The 25137-nt window shown below is 40.1% G+C and overlaps 1 protein-coding gene across 4 annotated transcripts in view; it reads left to right on the top strand.

Moving 5' to 3' along the window:
* Positions 1-25137, top strand: part of DPP6 (dipeptidyl peptidase like 6) — a 563202-nt gene that overhangs the window by 388311 nt on the left and 149754 nt on the right. For all 4 annotated transcript variants that reach the window (XM_065831232.2, XM_071805326.1, XM_065831231.2 and 1 more), the window contains exon 3: positions 7330-7428. In XM_065831232.2, coding sequence (XP_065687304.1) covers positions 7330-7428 — 99 coding nt within the window. The remainder of the gene's footprint in view (positions 1-7329; positions 7429-25137) is intronic.

Genomic DNA, 25137 nt, shown 5'->3' with positions numbered 1-25137 from the left:
GAGATGGAAGTTGTGTGGCAGAAATTTCTAGCTCATAGCATGTGAACTGGCATGTAGTTCAGCAGATCTGGACCATCTTCTCTGAAACAATTCTCGTCCCACAGTCCTACCATATGGTAGACTGGAGACAGTGATAAATCAAGAATGCAGGACTGCGCTGAGTTAATTTGAAAATGAGTTAAACAATCACTACATTATCCTTTAGGTTATTTATTGTCATTCAATGTTCAGTTTATTTCATGCTATGCTGAAGTTTTCAATGCAAATGTAAGCACATGGTCATGCCAGATTAAGTAAGTAATTAAATTAATATTAAACTTAATGAAGGATCATTTTTTAAAATTACTTTTGCTAGAGTTCAGATTTAACACCTTCGGACAGTACAGTTCATCTCTGAGATGTTTTGGGGCATGGTCTGTGGACTGTACTCACATTAGGCACCACTTATTTGCAGTGAAAAATATTATCCATTACCCATTCTGTATGGAAATGTTGCCTTCTATTTTACAGAATTTCAGTCCCAGACTTGTAAAAAACAGACACTGAAGCCTGGATTCCTAAACCCATACCTGTGTGCTTCCAGACACTGTCAGCGGCTTGCACTGCATAGATGAGACCATGGGTGCCACTTCCATTGAAGACCAGAGTTCAGTATAGAGGGATACATGGGAAGAAGCATAAACATACCTGTACAGTCCTAAATACAGTCAAAATCACAAGTCTTTCCTTTTACAAGACATCTGTAATTATTTCTTTATAAAGATGGTCAGAAGAGTATCTGGTGAGGATTTAGCAGATCTGTTTTCAATTCTGGACTCCCCTATATACCTGATTTATAACTTCTCCTGAACCCTATTTCCACTTCTTCATAGAGAAAATCACACATAAAACCTACTAATGGCTATTATGACTATAGATACTGCAGTGCTGTTCTCCATGTAAATGCCTAGACAGAAAAGGTGTACCATGCTTTGGGATGCTGTAGTTAATGTTCTCTAAATTAGAAAGACACAAGTAAATATCATTTATGATGATGACCTTCTTTTTATGCAGTATGAAGTGGGAAAGTGAAATACCCACCTTCAATTATAAGTAAAATTCACAAGTGTATTTGTGTGTTTATATTTGCATATGCATACAGAAATAGATTGTTTGGGATACATGTTCACACACATGTATACACATAAATCACACAATTATTAGTATGTACTTTGCAACAACTCCAAATAGCACTGTTGAGAGAGTCTCTGAGCTTAAAACTTAGGAATACACAAAGTCATTTTCTATGCTAAAGTTTCCATCCGTGGTTTTTGAGATCTCCGATTACCTGGTTTGCTGGGTTTGGGTTGTTTTTTCCCCTGCTGGTGTTTCAGAGCTGTGTCCTGTGTGCAAATACAAAAACTCTGAGCTCAGTACTGCTTCTGTTTTTATGATGGATCCAGACTGCTTCATGGGGAGACTCTGCCAAGGGTAAAATAGATAGCTTAAGTTGCTGCTATGATTTGGCAGCAGCTGAGTTCTGTCTTCTTCTGGGCCACTGACCCCAGAACTTATTACTAGGATGCACTATGGCAGAGGGTAACAGGAGGCTAATTTCACAGGCATTTCCCACTAGCCAGTACTAAGTGAGACATTGAGACTGGTTTGACAAATGTAAAAAATATTACATTGGTAATCCTGACTGGAGATGTCACGTCCCAAGAAGGTAGGAGTGGAGAAGATGGAGGAGGCTGTCCGAAAGGAAAAGCGGAGTCTACATTTCCCTGCCATAAAATTGTTCACTGGCAGAAGAAATGTTTATCCTTTGGTAGCCAAACTGAAAAATAAGTGATGGATACTTGAACAAGAGGTGAGGAAGGGACAGGATGACAGCGAAGGAAGGAGGAGAAACAGTTTTGTGGGTGTGCATGGGGAGCTGCTGCCAAGTGTGACGGTGACATCAAAAATAATCAAATAACACAAACAAAAACACCTTTGGAAATGTTTCAAGTAGGGTGATGCAGTCTGACAAAGGCAGAGCACAGTGTCTTGGAATACTTCAAACATTTTAAAATCTTCCTTCTGATGATGGTGTTGGAGTCCAGCCTGGCCATTATGCTACTACAAATATCCTTTTGCATTTTACCTCTGAATTCCTTAATTGTTCCTGTCTATCTTTGCCCTCTCCCTGGCTGGGAAACCATTGTTCTCTAAGGACTTCACTGTTGGTTTGAAGGCCCATTTTGCAGTGTAATACCAAGGCAGGCAATGCAGATACTCTAAACTCAGTGCTGAACATCATGCAATGCCTACAGAGAGTAATTTGGGACATACACGAGATAGAGTGCAGCATGCAGTCTTGTAGTCCATGTTTGGACAAAGAAAAGTGGTTGACTGCACCCATAACTTGCAGCATGATGATGTTATTTCCCAATACTGTGAAAGCTGGGGTAGTCTCAGACAAAAACAAGAATGAGTGACAGAGTGGGGGAGAGGGAAGGTTTGCTTAGCAGGGCAGATGATGATGATTTTTAATAACGGAGGAAAAAAGGGATTTATACACTTCTTCGAGATTCTTTTGTAAATCAGCCCAAACCTTTAGAGAAAGTTTTAACTCTGGATTCAACTGCAGAAAAGCTGAAATCCCTGTTGGTCTGGGTTTCTCAGGGGTAGGACGCTCACCCAGATTTAAGATTTACTCATAAACTGAGAACAGTGCTTTTTGTATTCCGTGGACATCGTAATTACAGTAGCAGTGCTTAATTGCTAACTAAGGCTGATGTCTCATTTTATAAAATCCTAACAAAATTTCAGCATTTCTATGACTTGTATATCCTTTGTTATTCTAGAACGACATTCTCAAAAGAAGCAGTAACTGGTGAAAGTTTGCATTTAATTACACTATAGTACATCACATACACACAATTGCCAATGCTGAGGGACTCTGATTTCCCGTGTGTGTGAGTCCTGACCTTCCACCCACTTTTGAAAAATTGTGAAGCTATTTATACAAATGATTAAAGTGTGGGACTGAGTTTTCCCTACTTGGTGGCTGCCCACTTGTTGCAGCAAATGGCCCTTGTATGGGTCCTGTCCTAGCAGCATTGTGTGTATTTGTTTAATATAAACACATGTAAAATGTATAGTTATGCGTGTATGCATGCACACACAAAAACAAAGCTGAAAAGAGGACTCAATTCTACAGAAATTTTGATTAAAAAAACCTCCTCAATGTTCCATTCGACATTTTGCTTAGGAAAAGGCTGCTTTCTAGTCCCCTGTGGAGATGGAGGCAAATAAAGACTTTTTGCACATCTGTTCCTGATATTTAAAGCTTTCTGGACATATACATCAAGTTTGCTCCTTTCAAATCTGACCTTTTGCTTTAAAAAAATAAAGTCCATGCAATTCCATACTAATTTTTTTGCAAAATTCATAGGAAACACTTTTTAACAGGAGTTGCTGAGGAAGTCATTGTATGGCATTAATTCACAGCATGCTACCAGACAGCCAAATGCATCACCTAGCATGACTTTTGCTAGTTGGGAAGAGCAAGGAAATATCCTGTGACCAGATGTGCATAAGTGTAATATCTTTGTTTAAAATAGTTATATATAAATGTATGTTATATGTCTTTAAAATAAAGTAGGATTTTACAGAAGGGAGAGAAGCTGCTTGTCTGCCTTCTCTGGCCACCACCTTTTGGGTACAGAGACATCATCTGAGGGAAAAAAGGGATTAGGTCTGCCTGGGGATCCAGCAGGTATGCTCAAGTGGGAAAGGAGCTCCTGGCATGCTGGCTGTTGAGAGGTGGACATTCATGGACACTCACCCGCGTGCTTGCAACACACAGTAGCCTGAGAGTTGTGTGAGGAAAGCATCTCACACCGACCTGGAGCTGAGCCCGAGGGATGGCAGAAAGGAAAGTGAGCACCCAAAGGTGACTTAAACCTTCTGACCCATCAACCAACCTTTGAACGTAGCTGGAGTTGAGAGGAAGCTTCAAAGAAAGGATTGGTACTGCAGACGGGAAAGAGGCAGGAAGGTCAGTTCGTAGATCTTTTTCCTTCTGTTGTGAGTTTTCTGGGTTTTTGGAGGATCTTTGTTCTGTTTGTATTCTGGAGAACAGGATTGTATCAGTTCAGTGCTGACTTCAAAGTTGAGATGCAGACAGATGAACCCAAAAGGTTTGACCAGTGCTGGGTGCCTATCATGTCTTCAACATTGAAACAAAAATAAAACAAGAAAGTTTTTCACTTGTTCCTCTCAGTATGTATCTTGGCTGATTGGATGCTGGGTTTCTGACTTGGCACTCAAATTGCAAGTTCTTGTGCCACCTTCACTGCTGGAATACTGCTGGCCCTGGTTGGCAGCTGCCATCTGGGTCTGCTGGGGATGGGGGACATGAGTGTAAAAAAGGTGGTAGCAGATGCTTGATCCTCTCCTTCTGTAAACCCAAGGAGACCTTAAGGTCTCTGCAGTTGGGTGTGGACACAACTTGTGTCCAGCAGCTGGCTTAGACACTCTACGGCATGCTCAGAGACTGCTGCTCAGGACAGGGTGGGCTACCTGAGATCCCACAGTTGCATTTCTGTCAGGCATTGGAACAGGCTGCTCAGGGAAGTGGTTGAATCATCATCCCTGGAGGTGTTTAAGAGACATGTAGATGAGGTTCTTAGGGACGCGGTTTAGTGACAGTGTTAGGTTAATGGTAGGACGTGATGATCTTGAGGGTCTTTTCCAACCAAAATGATTCTATGATTCTGCAATTCTTCCCCTGTAAGTGTTTTCTTTGGGGACAGAGAAATGGAGTAGACATCCTTAATGAGCTATCCAACTTACCTATCTGTTAGATGAGAGGTCAGTAAATCTGAATTTTTTACTAAAAAAAACATAAATTGATTGATTATTTAGTTACTTGTTTTCTCCCCAGCTCTATGGCTGAGATTAATGTTGTCCATGCTTCATTATAGAACCTATTGCAGCTGAGATTAATGTTGTCCGTAGTTCATTATAGGACCTATTGTGTGTCTTACAGCCCACTGCAGGAGACAGAAAAGGAATCTCAGTGTACCTCAGGAAGTCTTCTGGGTGTGCATGCTTCAGTTGCTACCTGCCCCCAGACCGTTTGTCCCTATCCTGCACAGAAAGAAGGAATGAGAAAGGCTTCCCACCTTGCCCATACCCAAATCTCCAGCACAGAGATTTGCTTGTGCCTGTCTTTATGTCCTCATGGTGGTAAAGAAGGTGTCCGTGTTCCTCAGGGTGGCATTTTGGAGGCAGCACCTGAAACAGCTGCAAGATCGGGGTTGTACGTGAGCTCCAAGCTCCTGCTCTGCACTGCCTGGTCTCCCCGAGTATCCAGTGCTGGGACCTTGCACCATGGTGGGAACTAATTGGAACAGTTTCCTGGTGCTCCTCTGATCTCTATTTTTCATTTTAATAAATAAAATTATGCAGAAGAACTTGGCGCAATGCTGTCACACGGAGGGATTTGGCTGAGGACTTGTATTACTGTGCCTTGGCATTTGGAAGCCACACTGCGCAGTGTGATTGAAACCTCAATCAGACTTAAAAAAAGATAAAATGGAAATTGAAGAATATAATTTAATTTTGTAAAAACAGTAGTTTATATTGAACCACTTTTTAATGGAACAAAACATTGTTCATAAGTAATTTTCAGGGCTCTCAGCTCAGAGGCTTCAATTTAGTGTAGTAGAGAAGACTTTTTTCCTCAGTTAAATGGTATCAGAGAGTCTGTTTCCACTGTTCCTAAGAACCAGTGTGTTCAGTGTAACAAGTTTAGTATTAAACGATGTTCAAGAAAGCTAAGGCTGCATGATACCAATAGAGCTCAGACGTGAGGATGCTGTAGTGAGGAGAGATACTGAAGCACGCACACCTGCTGTGGAAAAACTCGGAATGTGGCCTCACATGCTCCTTTAAATAGCAAATGTGTTTAAACTGACTGAAAGGTTTCCATGAAAATATTTTTTCAGCAAAAAATTGAAAGTTGGAAGCAAATTATTCATAGGAGGTGACTTCTTGTCATTAAAAAAAAAAATACTGTATGGAGAAAAAAAAAATAATAATATGTTAACCAAAATTGTTGGTTTCAGTTTTTCTTTAAAAAATTCAGCTTTGAGAAAATGAAAAATACATTTTTGTATCAACTAAGCACCCAGTAAAGAGTTCTGTGATGTAATACATATACTTTTCATCTGTAAGGCCCAAGAATCCACTGATTCAACATAAACACTTCAGTTACAAGCCCAAGGACCTCTGTGTTGTGTTCATGGGAATTATTATAATACATAGTGAAGAGATGGTGAGGGAGATGAGAAGCTGTAATTTTGGCACAGGAGAAGATGCTGGCTGTGGCAAACCTGAAGTGGCTCAGTTTGTGTCTTGGTTTTATTTGGTTTGAAATCGGTTTTGTGGTTTCTTCAGGTGATTATTTGCATCAGAAGTCTGTTGGCAATCTGACTGAATCACAAGAAACATGAAGAGGACTCTATGTAGGGCAGCAGAGAAAGATGTACAGCGAGTATTTCTTTGTGGAGAAAACAGTGCTAGAGTAGACTTAGGAAGAGCAAACTAAATGAAGGAAACTTTATTACAAGTTGATCTTACAGTATCTTAAACTGTCAATCTAATTCTTCACTCTAAAAGCTGTCCAGATTCCCATGTTTGCAAATGAAATTGTATATCCTTTCACTAAAAATGAAAATTAGTATGGGCCAGCTATGCAACACTTAAGGATTTAGGGTTATGTCTCATAGATTTGTCAAAGATGTTTCTACAGTCAAGTGTCTGATTCCCATGGAAAATCCTTTGTGAATTTCTGAAGTAATCTGTCTAAGCCCTTATAATGTTAAATACCTTTCTAGTGGTGGTTCTACATGACAATTTTTAAGGAAATAAAAATATTAGCTATAAAAATGTCTTTTTTTTTTTAAATTTAACTAATTATTTCAGAATAATCTTAGTGTTAAGTAGCTTTAATATTTTTCAGAATTGTCAGCACTATATAGCACTATGACTTCTACAGGTGTGTGTTGATGACTTTTAACATCTTCTTTGGTCAGGTTATGTCCAAAAATGTGTGTTTTGGACCATATTTTGGTCTTTTTGTGATTGTTGAATCTGGATACAAATAACCAGGAGGTTTCTGTTTCTGGAGAACTACATGGTCCTTTTATAACACTGACAGTGGGAAGAGGCTTATGTGTGACAGAAAGCTTAATGTGCACTGGTTCTGAACGAGACATGGTGCTATTCACAGCTGCTGTAATTTCAGATACATTTCAAAGTAGAAATAATGACAGTTTGTTTTCAAATGTTTTACAGCTGAAGATAACAGCTTGTCTCAGAAGAAGAAGATAACAGTGGAAGATGTCTTCAGTGATGATTTCAAAATTCATGACCCAGAGGCTAAATGGATAACTGGTAAGTGAGGCATGAACGTGTTGTGGTGTCTTTGCTTTGCTTCCTTGCTTTCTGGGTGTCTCTTTTTTATTTCCTTCTTTATTTCTCCGATTCTTTCTTTGCTTCTGAAATTACAGAATCAAGGGGTGGTTGAGGTTGGAAGGGACCTCAGGAGATCACCTTGTCCAACTGTCTGCTCAAGCAAGGGCAACTAGAGCTGGTTGGCCAGAACTGTGCTCAAAATTTCAATCCTGAAATTCTTGTTCCAGCTTTCACCTGATAAATATGCAAATACTGCTCTGTTATTATATATATATATTTTTATTTTTTTTAACTTAAGGCTCTCCAGTGGGCTTGTAACTAAACATTGAAGACTGCAGCCTTTGTCCCAAAGAGCTTCCAGCATTCAGTAGGTGATGTAGCACCTGGTTGGAAGAAGTGATTGGAGCACTATCACAGTCATTATTTTACCATAAACAAAACTTCAGGTTTATATTCCCCCATCAAAACATTTTTTCTGGCTGAGAGCTAAAGCATTACTAAGCAACGGGCAAACAGTGGTCCAGCAGCAGCTGGGCTGGTGCTTGCACACAATCCATGTGCTCTTTTCATCCTCTGCTGCCTTATGTTTTCTAGTCAGGGGAAAACCAAATAATACTTGAATTAATGCACGTTGTATTTGCTGGAGTAGAGCTGTTTTGGGGATGTAGTTTCCAGCTCTCCCTAGAAATTGCTGCAGTCTGAACAAGCTTTGGCAAGAATAAAATGATTTGTGGTATGCTGTTCATGTAGGTTCCAGTCCAGCTTCTATTATCACTGAAGTTATTAGTTTTTCTTTCGAATTTAATAGGGAACTGGATTGAATCCTCCTTTGTGTTTGCCTTATCTTGTCTGTTATGGCCATTGGGAACAATTTTAATACCTGTAATGAAAAGAGAGAATGGTAAAGGCTAGTGCTGAATTAACGTGTTCCCCAGCCATCCTCAGCACAGCTGTTTCTGACTTCTCCCACCAATCCAGCTACAGGGGAAAGCAGTTGCAAACCATACGCACCTTCACAAACACACCTGATGATGGGCAGAAACTCTTTTTCAGGTTGTGTAATCTGGGGCAACGGTGCTCCCCATAACTGCTCTCTGGGAATAACGATAGTGGAAATATTAGCTCCATTGAAGTTCAGGATTATTTGTCTAGCATCCTGGGGGTTTTTTAGCACTGATACCCCTTATGGTGGAAGAGGTGTTTTATGGAGACCTTCATTGCTATTTTCTTTATTTGCTAGAGTATGAGGGAGTGATAATGATTTAAATAAACTTTTTCAGGGACAGAGAATGAAGTATTGCCATAGAGCTAGGTATAATATCCCCCATCTGATGAGTACAGCTTTACATGGATGTAAGGCATATTTTCCACAAAACTGTAGTCTTCTGTGAAGAAACAGTATTTCCCATGCTTCTCCAATTATGGTCATGTACTGGTGCCATATAAACTTTTATTAAGACTCCAATCGTGAATGTTTTCAAATCCATCTCCATCCTCCCATGCACTCTTACTGACTTCACTGCAATTTAGTATCAGCCTTGCCTGATCTGAAATTACTGAAATATTATTTCTGTAAAGGACAAAGCACAAAGTAGAGTTGTGTACACATGCATAGATATTTTAGAAGGACTTGTTCTGTTGCTGTGCCATTAATACCACTGATACTGATTTTAATATGTCTAGAGAAATTTTAAGAAGCCAGTAGATATTCTGTAGATTTACCCAAGGATGATTTCACATTCAAGGGCAAGTTGCTAACCTGCAATCTCATTCATCCAAGGACCCAAAACCATTTTACAACATCAATTACTTTTCTGTGTTACAGTTGTGTTTCACAGCTTTCTCTGGCTGGCTAAGTGGTGGAATTTTGATTAAGGTCCCTGATAAGTAAGATGAAAGACCAGTAGCCCGATTCCGAAGCACACGTTGCAATTGGTCCTTGATTCTCAGTTTTTAGAATGTAAATAAAAGACTTTGAAAACATGAAAGCCGAACTAATAAATCTTAGTATAACAAGAGCGCTGGAATGCCTTAACAGAAAAATTGTATATTTAAAAATTGCTTGTTTAAAATTGCATGTCAGCTCACAAAACGAGTTGATATTTTGTGCAGAATCCACATAATTGTTAAAATACAGGTAGATGTTGTTAATCCTTCTTTCCCTTCTCCAGTTAATTATATAGGAAAATATCATGGTCATTCAGAGATCTGCAAAAATTGGTCCTCTTGGCACTTCAAAGTTTTATTTCCTTCCTTTCGCCCTTCGTCATTGCAGATGATGGAAGTTTGGTGGCCTCACCAAAGATCAAGTGTGCTGCATGTTTAGGAATATTTCAATCATTTGAGGGATTTCCTTCCAAAACAGTTCAGTCAGTAAAATATCTGTGTTCTTCCCAGCAAGTTGAGGCTGATTCAAAATCTATAAAGGAGCAAGGTCTTTCCTTTGACTTGAATGAGTGTTAGAGCAAGTGTTAAAATTAAAAAAGTATTTTTTATTCAGGGTGGCACTTAAAACTATGCTGAAAGCTCACTGATATTGATGGGATGAGCTGATTCTTAAGCATTTTCTTTATTCACAGTGGGCAAGTAGAAAAATAACGTATTTCTGATCAATAGCACTGTCATTCCATTGATTTCAAAGGAGCTAGTGAAAAAGAAAAGAAAAAAAGAGAGAACTACACTTCCATTGCAAAGATTACAGACTTTCTCTAAGCTTTCAATCAAAACTTGTGGGTGGTTGTGGATGTTTGGATCTTTTTTATTGGAATTGCAATTAATTTTACTTGAGTGAGAGATGTGCCAAAGGTCGAACTTTGAACCTCTTAGAACGTCTGTGATGCCATCTGTAATTTCAAATTCCCATTTGTATTCTTATCCAGTGGTTTAGGGAGAGAAAATATTTTTTTGTTTAATTAACTGCTCCTTTCAGTGTCTTCTACTGCCCCAGATATTGTTGCCTCAGTAAGAGCACTCCAGAGGGGAGCAACACATTCATAGACCAGAAATGACTGCTCCATAGCTTATTTCTAGTTCATTTCCAGGGACTACTGTCGCTCATATTTGCCCTGTAGCATAAGTAAGAACTGGATTTACTGTGAAGGTTTCACTCTTGCTGACATGGTATAGTAGGTATATAGCAATGTAGTACAGGACATTTGAGATTGTGTTGGTGATCAAATCGTGCAATCCAGGTGCAAAGAGTCCAAGCTGCGTCTCTGTTCCAGCCCCATCCATCCCGTGCCTCCTCCTGTACTTGTCTGCTCATCGCTCGGTGCGTCGCACCCCACTACATTCCGTCTTCATCCTCTATTGTGAGCTTTCCTTTACTGTACAACTGTAATTATGTTGTCCATATGCTAAGCATGCATGCAAGCTCCAATTAGCAGCTCATTTCATACCGCATCTCTTAAAAGTTGTATTTGGACATTTCCTCACTTACATATCTTCCTCCATACCCCATCAGGAGTGTCCTGTGCTGGCCCTTTGTTAGCTCTCTTACTAATGACAGATGGGCCACTCGTTAGTCTAATCTCTAACTGCTCAGCAGTTCTGCTGTCAGGCTGCACAATTTTGTGATTAGGCTTCACAGTTACTGGGCTTTCCCTGTGATTCCTCTCACACAAGATTTTAGTTCAGGTTTCCGAAGAGCTCACTGGGATACTGCAATGTTCCTGTAGTGGTGGAGAGAACCCAAGATAAAGAAGAGTGGTTGAATTTTGTGCTGAAGAGCAGCTCAGTCAACCAATTTGTCCTGAAAACAATAATTCATAGTCAATACCTGGACCTGGCCTGAGAAGCCAGTCAGGTTATGAGTACTGTCTTCGTGGCCTTCCAGAGCTGCAGTGATTCCTTTCAACTGTGAATCTGACCCCCATCATCTCAGGAGCACTCCGCCATTTCCACAGGGATGTAGCATCAAAAAGCGAGCAGGGATGTAGCATCAAAAAGTGAGCAGTAAAGCAGTAAAGACTGAACCATATGGAATCAATAGAATCATTTTGGTTTGAAGAGACCATCAAGATCATTGAGTTCAACCATAACTTAATTCTAGCACTAAACCATGTCCCTAAGAACCTTATCTATGTGTTTTTTAAACATCTCCAGGGATGGTGACTCAACCGCTTTCCTGGGCAGACAGTTCCAATGCCTGCAACCCTTTCTGGGAAGAAACGTTTCCTAATACCCAATCTAAACCTCCCTTCATGCAACCTGAAGCCACTTCCTCTCGTCTTATCACTTGTTACTTGGGAGAAGAGACCAACACCCTCCATGCACCACTTGCAGACACTTATGCCTATCTTCTGTCTTTGTGCCTAATAGCAAATATATTGTGCCCACATTGAAAGTACTTAGCTGCTGTTGAAGTTAGAAGAACATAATAGCAGTCTATAATATACTGTCTGTGGTTATTACAATTGATTTGATGCAATGTGCCATCATTACTTACTTCTCAGCGGATGTTTTTCCTGCCTTGCTGTTGTCATCTTGCAAGACAAAGCTTATGTAGCGGCAGCTGTTGCCAGGATTTTTATCTGAATGTTAGTGACTAGAGGCTCCAACTAGGAGTGTATCTTCTTTGTGCTTGACACTGGCCAGACACAGCGAGACAGTCCTTGCAAAGAGGTTGTAGCCAAAGGCAAGAACTTGGAACACTGGCAAGCTAGTATTTATTTTGGTCTGAAGAGGAACAGTGAGTAAATTAGCAAAAGACTCTGAATGGCATTTTCAGAAATGGTTCAGTTATTTGGAAACCTGCCACTCAGTGAGAGCTAGAACCACCATGAGCCTAGCTTGCATCTGAGAATGGCAGCTAGGCTTTTATCTCACAAGTCCTTCTGAAAAATGCACTAATAACTAATATCTAAATATAATAGAGTAATTATTTTATCTTTAATATTGAAGCACATATGTTTTATTCCATGTTTTGCTAATAACATCATAGAATCTCTAGGCTCTTTTAAAGTCTAATATTGAATTTAATGACCTGGAACTAATAAGTTTTATTTACCATACTGAAAAAAAGTAATCATGTAGTAACTGAGGTAATTTATTTCGGTTTACTTTCAGTAATAACACTCAGATCGGCAATACTTGGATAGCCCAAATGCCCTCAAGTCTTTTCTGTACAGTGTAAATCCATTGCTCTGTATTGATAAAAGCATTGATGCATTTCAAACGATGCAAATGATTGTGGAGTAAATGAATTATTTATAGTTTGCTTTGCATAGATATTAAGAACTTGGTGATTGCTAATATTTTTCATTGTGAAAAAGGATTTGCTGTAAGCTGCTGCTTTGACAGCCATTAAGATTAAAATTGCCCTGCTAGAGAGCTGTTATGTGGTTAGTTGGGTTGAGGCTTCTCTCGGCTGCTCATCCATGGACCAAAATATTGACAGCTTCCAAGTGACCATCTGAGTTGTCAAACCTTTCCCTTGGCAAGGTTGGGCTGTTGGCATGAAATAAAAACTCATTTTTTTCTGTTTGTCATCAGAGGAACAAACTCTTCTACCTTGGGCAGTGCAGTTTTCAGTCTTGTGCATGTTTGGGGGTCTGCATTAGGAAGGAACTGCAGCTCGTTGAACCCAGGTCCTGCCAGATGAGAACCACACACTTGCCCCAGTTCCTGTCTTGTTTTAAGTTGATGTAAGCTAGAATGTGCTCACAGGTGGTTTCGCTAATGTAAATCTGGTGAAGGCATAAAGCAAATTGGGTTACTCCGATTGTTTCACTGTCCACCTTGCTAAAGATACTAGTTAATTAATTTTGATGTGTTTTAAAAAGGTTTAAGTGAATGAATATACTGGCCTTAATGGTTTAAAGAGAATCCATCCCACTCCTGATTCTGGTATGCCCAACCTCATGGCAGCTTATTTCTGCAGTATTTTTCTGAGTGCTCTGGCTTTTCAAATGTACTTGAAACATTTTCTAAGAGGCACAGCTGGAGCAGAGCACATTGGTTTGTGGTGTTTAAGGTTTCAGTGAACTTCCACCTCCAATTGCAAAGAGCCCCACAACCCTAAGGGGCCCTAAGGGTGACCTTATGCTGAGGTAAAGACACCGCACTGAAGGAAAATACTTTGTGGACCAGATGAAAATACAGAAGGACTGAAGAAGGCTGTTCTGGTCTAGAACCTCACGGAAGTGTGTGGCACTGCTGCTTGGTCACCCGCACATGGAGGTTTTGCTGGGGATGGCCTTCAGAAAACCTCTGTTGTGACTCATGAAGACACAGGTGCTGGTTAAATAAGCACACAGTGAACTTCTATGTAGTACTGGTGTCAGTGGAAATGTCCACATGCTTTAGAGATGGTTGATCACTATTCTTAGTCTAAAAGACTTCATGAAGTGACAACCTGTGTTGCCAAAGCAGAATAAAGGCTCATGCTCTGTCATGACTGTCACAATGAAAAAGAAGATAGGAAAATGTTAAACCGTTTGAACCATAATTTTGATTTTACACCCCGTCCTGGATCATATTCTTCAAAGATTTCTGTGTATCTCTACCCTGAGAGCACTGAAGAGAAGTTGCCCTGCTCCTGCCTTTCAGGTACTAGGCAATTGCCAAGGCTCAGTAGTGACAGTAACCTGTTCACTAAAGGCAGGAAACACAGGAATTAATGGCCTTTTAACAGACTGTAACAGGCTGTGGAGGAGACCGTTTCTGCCATGTAGCTGTTTTGTTCATTACTGCTAGAGAGAATGAAATGAGAAATCAATTTGGCTCTTTTAAAAATTAATACAGTCTGCAGGAGCAAGCTGGAGAGAAGCTTCATATCTTGTCTTAGGAGCACCTCAATGCCCAGCTCTCTGCAGTGCTGGGGTGCTGGTGGAGCATATGTGCTGCAATAATCTGAGAAAATAATCCTTTGGCATGTACAACAACTTCTGAATTTAGAGGGAGAAATTACTTGAGAAAGTCCTGTTTGTGAAGAATGTCACACCCTAGGAAAGCAGAAGTAACACTGTAATGGTCAAATATTTAATTTTTTTTTTGTGCGTTTTTTGAGTAGTTTGATGTCTTGAGGAGGTCAAGATTTTCATATGTGCAAAACCCTGTGTTTAAGAGTCTCTTAGGCAACCTAATTGTTCCAAAGCCTGCTGGACTCTAACCATTCCTTTGGGTGTCACTGACTGTTGTTGGGCCTCCAAGTCAAATATGCTCTTGAGGTGTCAAAACATGGCTTTAGCTGCTGAACATCTAAATACTCGTATGCAGTAAAAAATGTCCTCGGACTTTCAGTGCAATAGCTTTATATTTGTCACATCTCTGCATCTTGCCAGGTTGAGTGAAGAGTCTGGCCCAGGGACAGGGCTGGTGGCATGAAAGTCACCTGGGAGAACCGAGATGAAAGGGAACGAGTGAAGAGGAGGGCATTGGCAGTGCCATGCTACACAGAGAGGATAGGATGCAGAGTCCCTTGGGGAAGAAGCCCAGGCAAGTGGGGAGGATCTTGGGGGTGTACAAGGAGGAGAAAGAGCTGGAGTTGTGCAAAGGGTGAAAATGAGCCTGAAAGTCAGTACTGTGATGTTCCCTGAGAAATGGCTTAAGTGCCTAAGATGAAGAGCTGGAAAATACATTTAATTGCTTGAGTAATATCAAATGGAACAATTAGTGAATCAAAGGTGGCTGGAAGAGACAAGAGATGTCCTTGGGCTTCAGTTCTCCTTCTTGTCAGAGTCCTACTAACGCCTGCTCCCCATAACTGTGAATTTTGTTCCTGCTGATTTTTTAAAACAAAGCAGGAAAAATAGGTTTCCCTCTGACAGGCAAGATGATGGTCACACTCTCACATGCTGGATCAGCAAGCTGGTTTCCTATACGTTATATAGGCATTAGCAAAACCAGATTCCCTATTTCCCTTTCAAGCCCAGCTACACTAAAATTAGTGCTTTTCTCTCAAAGTTACTCAGAAGCAAGGTGGTGTCTCCTGCTGTGGCCCTGTCTACTACTGAGGAGCAGCTTCAGGGATGATCAGAGGTCTGGAACAGCTCTGCCAAGAGAACAAGATGAGAGAGTTGGGGTGTTCAGCTGGAGAAGAGAAGGCTCCAGGGAGACCTTATTGCGGCCTTTCAGTGCTTAAAAGGGGCCAGAAAAAGATGGGGCCAGCTGGGGGAAAGGGGCCAGAAAGATAAGGACAGACTTTTTAGAAGGGTATGTTATGACAGGACAAGGGGTGATGGTTTTAAATGAGAAGAGGGAAGATTCAGGCTGGACATGGGGAAGAAATTGGTGAAACCCTGTCCCAGGTTGCCCAGAGAGGTGTTGGATGCCCCATCCCTGGAGACATCCCAGGCCAGGCTGGATGGGGCTCTGAGCAACCTGACCTGGTGAAGATGTCCCTGCTCATGGCAGGGGTTGGACTAGATATGCTTTGAAGGTCCCTTCTATCCCAAACTATTCTATGATTCTATGATGATTTTGAAGCTTTAAAATATGTGAAAGGTAGGACCATGTGGGTGCCTTTGTGTGTTATATTTGCAGATTTGAGATAAAAATCCATGGGAATTAGGTAGAAGCTGTCGCCTTGGCCCCTCGTCATCATGCTTTATGTCAGACCAAGTGCAGAGCTCTGTGCTATGTCTGGTGGCTAATACAAACTGCTGAATTCAGTGCTGTGTCCTTTTACCCTGCTAGCGAGGCAGACATACTGCAACTGCACCCAGTTCTCAGCAGGGGAGCCTTTTGATTAAAAAAGAAAAAAAGGAAAACAGCAGGAATAGAAACAGGAAGGAAACATCAGGCTGCCATGGGGAGCGGCTGCATCCACAGGGGACTTTTGAAGATGCGGCTCTCATCAGCAGTGTTTTTGCTGCTGGAAGAAAAGAAATGCATGTGGCAGTTCTCCCTACATGCCTCCATGCTTGACAGTCTGAAGCCAGTTAAAAAAGGATGTGTTGGTTTGGTTTTGTTTTCATTTGTTTAATTTTCATTTGGCTCAAAGTTGTTTGAAATCAAAATCCACTGCTCTCAGAGCCGAAGGAAAGGCACTAGTTACACAGGGGTTTAAATGGGAGAGGGATTAGGTGTTCTCTCGGTGGGTGTTAGTTAAAAAATCCAGGTGAAGAACTAGATGTACAGTGTGACACTGTGAGATTCACTTCCCTGCTTGACACCTGCAAAGAGGGTAACCATGAGTTCTGAGCCCCTGGAGAAGTGGGAATTGCTGTGACAGAAATTTTCTTCGATAAGCCTTTAAAAGGATGGTCATAATTGCAGCATGGCTGGCTGAAGTTGTACTAAAATAAATTTGTTTTTTTTTTTTTCTTTATTTGTTTATTTCTTTGTTTCTTCACAGTATAGCACAGTAAAGAGGAGGGATAGAAACAAGGAAAGCCATACTCCTGGGTGATGGAGCAAGCTGGACACAGCAGAGCATGATGTTTTCTCTTGCCCTGGGAGGTTGCCAGTGTCTCACCTTGAAGAGGGTTGATTTGGGGGGGAGTAAGAAATGTATTTCATTTAAATCTACCACTGCTAAGAAAATCTGGGCAGGTAGGTGGGGAATTCAGTTTTGAGCTGTAGAAAGGGAAGATCAAGAGCGTTTGCATGAACTCGTTGAAGGTTTTCATAAGACTGGTCTAAGTGTGGAAAAGTTTTGGGAAAAGAAGACCTAGGAGATGATAATCTAGGAAAAAGCAGAGGGAAGAAATAAGGTGCATAATTGCAGGATGTGCCGGGAAAGAAATACATTGAAGGGAGGGCTGTAAAGGGATCATAGAGAAAGGAGAGCTCTTCAGGGTGTTTGGACCTCTTGTTAAGCAGATGATCCCGATTGCAACATCGTGCTGGTACATTCAGTTGTGATTTCCAGAAAGGTTTATGTCTTTAGATACAGTTCATCTCCAGGTACCCTCTATTCTGTGGGAGACAACTTGCCTTCTTCAAACAAACAAAACCCAAAACCAACGAAAACCACAACAAAAAACAAACAAACAAACAAAAACCAACCAAACAAAAAACCCAAAAAACCACGATTTTTCATACTGCACTGCCTGAGTTTGTTGAAGATTTTGATGGTGCAAAGCACGTTCTCCTGCCTCAGTAACTTTCCCTGAGCTTGCTCCTCTGCTCTTAGGCACTTGTTGATCAGAGTGCTTACCAAGGATTAATTAGAACAGTATTTATTCTTACATTTGTTCCTTTTAATCAACATTAAATAAATATATGATGAGATACAGTAATTTCCTAATTTAGAGATGGGAAATACTGTATTTTTGGTGATTAAACTTTTTATCAGATATTTGTAATTGAATATTTAACAGGCAAAGATTTATTTATCTAAGACAGAGTCTCTGGTGACTTTGGATCTCCTGGCTGTATTAAGCTGTTGAAACATATTGGAAGCAGTATTTTTTTTTTTTTCTTACAAGAAATAGTACCAGACTTACATATTTAATTAAAAGAAATTTAGAATGAGATAATTATCACTGATAAAGGGAATATAAAATTATACTTTAAAATGCAGATATACAAATCTCACATTAGTGAAAATTCATTTAAGAACAGAGGAGACAAAAGGTTTGTCCAGCCCAAAATCCTCTTTCAATGGGAGGCAGTACATGTGTGCAAGAGGACAAGTGAGAGCATGGAGAACTTCACACACTTTTTAGGATAGGGAATTACCAGTTCCTCTTGTGCTTTCTCTATTTAGTAACCCCAGAAGTATTCATTTTCCAAGGCACTTGCCAAGTGTTCTCCAGAGCCTCTTGCATCAACCATGTCCTTCATCAAGTAGTTTCACTGGCCTAAGACCTGTTGCATGAGGAACTGCCTCATTTTGCTTATTTGGAAGTTTGCTCCCATATGCTTTGCTTGATGGGCCTTACATCAGTACTTTGGATTATTCCTGTTGTTTCTTGGATGTTTTCCATCTCTAATATATCATTTTGGAGATGATAGGATGAGAATTACATGTGAGATTTACATGGAAGTATCAGGATTGGCTTCTCAAATGTGTTCAAATGATTTGAGTTTCATGTTACTTTAAGGCAAGGGCATGCATGTAATATAATTTGTTTGAACCCAAAGAAAAGACAGAAGATTTTTCACTGTGTTAGGATTAAAATCTATAGACTTCATTACCAAATTCTACCACACTGACTAATCACAATGCCATAGAATCATGCGATACATATACTCAGCAGGGTTTTTACAGCTTCCTGTGAAACTAATGCTGGGTCTATACACATGCCCCTGAATTTTAAAACTGATTACTTTGCAGACATCTCTTTCCATTGCCAGAAATGAGGAATAATGTCTGGTAGAAAATAAGGTGCGCCTATAAGTGATCCTGAGACAGAAGCGGCCATGCATACTGAGAAGTAATCCCTGAGATTATCGGAGTGTAACACCTATTAAAAACCACTTCCAGTGCTTCACAGTAAAAGAACTCAAGGTATGATAATGAGTACAAAAAGGTGAGAGAAGGAAAACAAAATGCAAGGAAAAAGAAAGTGAGAAAAACTTGCTAGAACATTTGCTTGATGAAGAGAAAAAAGATGAACAGGTTTGTGTATGGTTGGGCAGGGAATTTGTCGTCACAACACTGCCAGCTACATATGATGCCAAATTTTCATTTTGCTGCTTGACTTAAAGTCCCAGCTTCTGGAGACAGATGATTTACAAAATTACTTACTTTGATTCAAGAAGAGAATGAAATAAATCTTAAAATTTTTAGTACTCAAAGACATTTTTGAAATTATATCTAAATGGCCTTTCAAAAGCTAAACGTATTTGGAAGATAAATGAAAAGAACCCAATTTTTAATTTCTTTAGAAAAGATATTTTAAAAATATGAAGTTCTTTTAAAGCCTTATACCTGATTTGTCAATGCTTAAGATTTGTAATAATTCACAAAATCTGGGTAATCAGCTTCAAAGCATTTTCATTTTCCAGGGAAGGCAAATTACAATGACATGGATGGAAAAAAAAGCTAAACAACGTCTAGTAAAAAGGCAGTGGGAAATTTCAAAGCTCAAGCCAAAAAGAGAAAAAAGTTTCTGCTCAGAAGCAATTTCACTATAAAGGTCAAAATTTTGGATCTACTGGATAAATGGTGGTTATTTTGGCATGCATTGGAACTTGTGTGTTGCAGGGCTGGTAAATCTAGCAGTTCTTTAGGCTCATTGTAATTGTGTTTAGTGTGGTCATTCATGCACAGTAAGTCTGATCTATGTGCTGCTTGGAAGTGTTGGCCTTACCATCCACGTGCGGTAGGAACATCTGAATACTGAGGTACCATCAGGTGGGCTGAGAAGAACCAGCAAGACTTGGACAAACATATTATATTCACCAATTCTGCCTGAATAAAGCATCCAGAAATTTTTCCAACAGACTAATTTACTATTGCCCTAATAAACACTTCTACTCCGTTCAGCAGTCAGTTTTCCTGTTTTCTACTGGATAAGAGCCCATACCCCAAACCTGCTCCTGAGCTGGTGCTGGTTGCCCACCCACCTGTGGGGGCTGAGCTGGCCCATCCACACCTTAATGGAATTAATACACATACGCTGGGCCATATGAAGCTGTTTTTACAGCTGTTTATTGTTACTTCGGTTGATGGACTCACTCATTTTATTAGACATATTTCATGGAAGACTTGTGCATGAGCCAAGACCTTTATTAATAATTTGGAGCTATCTTTTACTTCCCAGTGGGAATGTGGGCTGTGACACAAAATAAGTCTAAAAACCTTTTTTTAAAATATTGCCAAGAGTATATGTGTACATATATTTGTTCCATGTGTTCTGTATTTTCCTTCTTCCAGGTCTTAGTTTCAGGGGCAGCATTTGTGAGACTTTACTATTACCTTTTGCCTTGAAGTATTTAGCTAATACCAGACTGGATAGCATGCATAAGATATGGCCTTAAAACAAATTAACCTGTTACTTTTATTCCTTATTTCTTTTCTGGTTTTAATGCCTTACAAAGGAAGTGTGCTGGTTTGACTGAAAATGAGTTAATTTTCTTCATGTAGTTCGAAACCTTTCTTTTTCATAGCTAGCATGGTCATTATTTGGACTTAGTTTGAGAACAAGAGATAACACCCCAGGACAGAGTTAATGTTTTTAATTGCTCTGGTCTGAGAACCAAGAATGTTCTGAGCACTCTACTCACAGGTGTGAGGCACTGAGGAAGGGGGACATGGATGCGGCAGAGCTTGGCTGACATCCAGACTGATCAATGAGAGTATTCCATTCCATTAGCATCCTGCTTCAGATATAAAGAGAGTTGGGATCTTCTGGTCTCTCTCACTTCTTCACTTTCTTCATTTTTCCTGTCAGAGCCAGGAGAGTTCTATTCAGGACTTTTGTTAGTTTGGCCTTTTGCCATCCTAATGTTTGCAGAGGCCTCTGGACCTTTCTGCCGTTTTCCTCCTTTCTCTCTCCGGAATCAGCTTTGGAACCAGGTGCTGTTTCCTGGGACTGGCTGTTCGGTGTGGATGGAGTTCGTGAGGAATTGCATTGAGTGTTTTTTTATTTTATATTCTATTTCTATTTTATATATGTATATTTACTAGTAGTGTATTAGTATTTTATTATTTTACTAAACTGTGTTTATCTCAATCCACGTTTCTCCCTTCTCTTTCAATTCTATTCCCTATCTGGGGATGGGGAGGGAGGTGAGCAAGCGGCTATTGTGGTTGTCTTGTTAGCTCGGGTTAAACCACAACAGGAAGATATTTTATAAGTAGGATTATACTACCTGTAATTGTTATATTCCTGATTTTTTTTTTCCTGATGTGCACAGGATGGCTAATATGGCTAAATTATCAGGCCAGAACAGTATGAATATGAAAAACATGACAGGGTTTATTAGAATTCTGTATTTTATATTTTATTTCTTTCTCTTAAGGGAGGAAACTGAGAACATGTAATCAATTTTCTGTTGCAATTGAATTTTTTAGGAGAAAAATATTGAACTATATTCAGGAGAAAACAATGCCAAAAATAGCATGTTTTTATCCAGTTTGAGGGACATTATCACCTTGACTGCTACAGTGAGTTTGGGTTGCACCATCCAAAAGAGATAGATTTTAGTGGCAATAGGCACGGTCCAGAGAAGGATAAAGACCATGACAAAAGCATGGAAATGCATGATAAAAAGGAGCATTGCCCTGAGTAACAAAAACAAAACAAAAAGTATATGGAAAATAAAGAAAAAATATGAAGTTTTAGACTAGATATAAGGAAGAATTTTTTACAATGAGGGTGATGTAACACTGGCCCAGGTTGCCCAGAGAGGTGTTGGATGCCCCATCCCTGGAGACATCCCAGGCCAGGCTGGACGGGGCTCTGAGCTCTGGTGAAGATGTCTCTGCTCATGGCAGGGGTGGCACTGGATGAGCTTGGGAGGTCCCTTCCAACCCAAACTATTCTATGATTCTGAGAAGTCAAATTCTATTAATCGAACAAGAGCATTCTTTGGTTTTAATGCCATCTGATTAAAGTTTTGACCCATTGAGAATCCATTGAGAAGATACTTTTGGACAGAAAGTTGACCAAGATTTAAGGAAGGGACCACTCATTATTTTGATGCAACCATTTTTCGCTTGTTATACTTAAACCAGGTGCTCCTATTGGCTCTTTCAGTGCCTGCATCAGCACATTTGCACTTTTAGCAGCAAACCATTGATTCAAGACCATTATCATGCAGGGCACTGAATGATGTGTGATGTCAGTTCCTTGGCGGAGCAAGGAATAAGAACAAGAATAAGTAGAATAAGAAATTCAGGAATCGTTTCTGGGATTTGGTATGAGAGTTCCTGCAGGAGCCGGCCCACTCACTGCAGGCAAACTGATTTGAGATGTTAAGGAAAAGCTATATACTAATAGCTGACACTATGTTTTTCATTCCCCTCATCAGCAGTCTGATTTAAAATGATTATATAATACATATAATTGCAGACTGCTCCCCCTATTAGCAGTTCTCTTGCAGTTGGGTGTGGGGAGTCTCTCCTCCCCTCCAGATGCTGTTTCTTGCAGGGTCTGTGCCCCAGGATCACACTCAATTATTTAGTAATGGTTCTTTGCAAGTGTTGAATGTGTTTCCATGAGCTCTGTAACGTGGTGCCCTCTTGTGACCAGTCCAAAACCAGTAATCACACACCAGTAACCAAAATGTGTACGATGTTGGATTTCATGTCTTATCCGCCTTAATTTTTGAAAGCCTGGAGTCCAGGTGATGGCCATGGTTCTGCCAGCCGTCTTTTACAGCTGGACTTCAGCATAATCATACTTCACCAGAAACAACTGAATAAAAGAGATTGTGAAATATTGCACACAAAGATAATTAAAACCCCATCTAGAGATATAGACACAGAAATTGTGCTTGTTAATATACATAGATCTCATCTGTACTGAAATTTCAGTACTCTCCCTATGATAATAATAATGAAAAGAAAAGCCACTTAATAAGTTTTTTCTCTTTGTCATGGCCACTAACAAGTGTAATTTGGTTGTGGGCAAAGAAAAGAAGGTGAGGAAGTGCACAGAGAAATTAAGCAAGCAAGCTGTGGGGTTACACTTTAATGAACATTTATTCATGTGTTCCTTTCTTTCCCCATGTCAAATGGATTATTTCATTTGTGTATAATACTTTGGGTTATGCACTCCACTGTGTGAAGCTGAATGAAATGAGGCAGATAAGACCTGGCACATTTGGAAGAGAAGAGACATAACTGGGCACTGAGCTGATACGCATTACTTGTTGTCTGTGCTTTGTTTTGCTGTTTAGATGTTTCGTGAGATCATGAAAAATATATGAGGTGTGGATAAAGGCACCGGGGACTGTTTCTGGGGAATTAGTTGTTTGGAGTTAAATTGCTGTTGGCCGGTGTTGATTGTGAGAAGTTTCTGGCGGGCAATCAAAGGGATAAGTGTAATCTGGTATCTCCAGCTGTCTGGACTTGGGTAATCTAGGGATCATCTGCACTTCTCCTGCTGTAACATCTAGGGTTTGACGAGCACATGGCATGAGCAAAACTGAACTGGAAGAGACGATGGCAGAGAATTTTTGAGGAAGATTTCTCAGCTCTGGAATACACCAAAGTCAGCTCAGTGTGCTGCAGAGTCCTAATGCTGCTGTCAGTTATTACAGAGAGATAAACAGAGGGCAGCAAGCAACAAAATTTATTATTTTACTGTTACTGTTAGGATTTTGGAGCAGTTTTGTAATAGGGATGATTTTTCACTAGATGGTGTCAGAATGGATTAGTCCAGAGGATTTCTCATTCATTTTTTTTTCTAATTGTCATGTCTCTCCCCTGCCGCCGTGTGTTAGAAAAGCAGGTAAAAGCAGGGAAGAGGAGTTATTTGAATTTGAGATGGGTTCTCTTATTTCTCACATGGACTTCAGCTTTTCATGCCTATGCCACTAAGCTGTGATCTGAGCCTACAGAGTTCCCAGATTGGGGTTCTTTGAAGTAGAGTTCAGTCTCGTAAATGAGAGGCAGCAGCAGAATTGTACCTGGTTTCAAATTTGAGACTGAAATTTCAAAGGTGTGCTCTGTCTGGGTTTCAAGCTTGGTGCTGAGGTCTTCTCTTAATGAGATTCAATAAGCTTTTTTTTTTTTTTGAGTTTGGATCTTGAAAGATTTGCGACTAGATAAAAAGGAGAAACAGACTGGCATTACTGATTTTTACAGTTTTAAGTTTTCACAGGACCCAACCTTCTTTGAGCTTTTGACAAGTTAATTTATAAGCCTCCTAGAGATGCACGTTGATATGGGAGTTTTCCTGAGCTCTAATTGCCTTTTATTTTTACTAGTACTACTAAGAAAGCAGTATATTGGTGCACCAAGTGCAACTGCAGTGAGGTGATGAGCAATTAAAACGACTTCTTGCATAGTAAAGCACATTCTATTATTTTCCACTTACTTAATGTACCAATGTAATGTGTTATACAGCATTTAGCTAAATTACAGTAAATCACCTATTTAAAGAAGTTTTCCTTGCAGCCTCTCATGTGAAAACAATAAATGCTGGAAACAATAGAAGGATGGCAACCATAATGCCAGAAAGATAAAAATGGGATTTCACTTGTCTCCTGGAATTAAAGGCTATAGTGACGTTTTTAAAGGCAAGCTGTTCTCTGTCCCCTGTTCCTCCCTTGCATCAGCATTACAAAGTCTAAGAGATTTTTACTTATTTCTGCACTGCGGAGTAGCAAAGCTGGAGAAAAAAGAGTTGCTGTTGGAGGACAGGTGGACTGAACACAAAAAGCAGGAGGCTGTGATGAATTACAAGTGCCTAAGTCTATGAGGACCTTAGGACAAGCTCTCACTGAGGGTGGGATAATGTTGTGGGGATGGAAATGGGGTTTTGTTGTTCACCGCTCACGCTCCTTCCCTCCCTCTCTCTCTGTTATCCCAGGGGACAGGGGATGCAAAACCTACTTTGGGGAGGGAATTTCAGAATCAATTGTTTATGAGTAGATGCTATAAATATCAAATGGATGCGCTGCAACATGTCCTGAAAGAACAACAGATCATAGTATCTTAATACTATTCATCATCACAATGGTCTTCCTTCCACCTGAATTTAGGTTTGCGTCTGTCTGGACGCTTGAATAGATTTCCATCAGGGACTAATCATGCTTTTATTTTGCATTGTCTACGTGGTTAAGTTTCACAGCATTTAGGGAGGATGCATGGTCCTACCATTTGTTGAGCATCTATTCCCCATG

Source organism: Patagioenas fasciata, chromosome 2, assembly GCF_037038585.1.
Source record: "Patagioenas fasciata isolate bPatFas1 chromosome 2, bPatFas1.hap1, whole genome shotgun sequence".
Classification (NCBI taxonomy): domain Eukaryota; kingdom Metazoa; phylum Chordata; class Aves; order Columbiformes; family Columbidae; genus Patagioenas; species Patagioenas fasciata.
The sequence above is the reverse complement of the archived record's forward strand: the minus strand, read 5'-3'. Positions and strand labels throughout refer to the sequence as shown.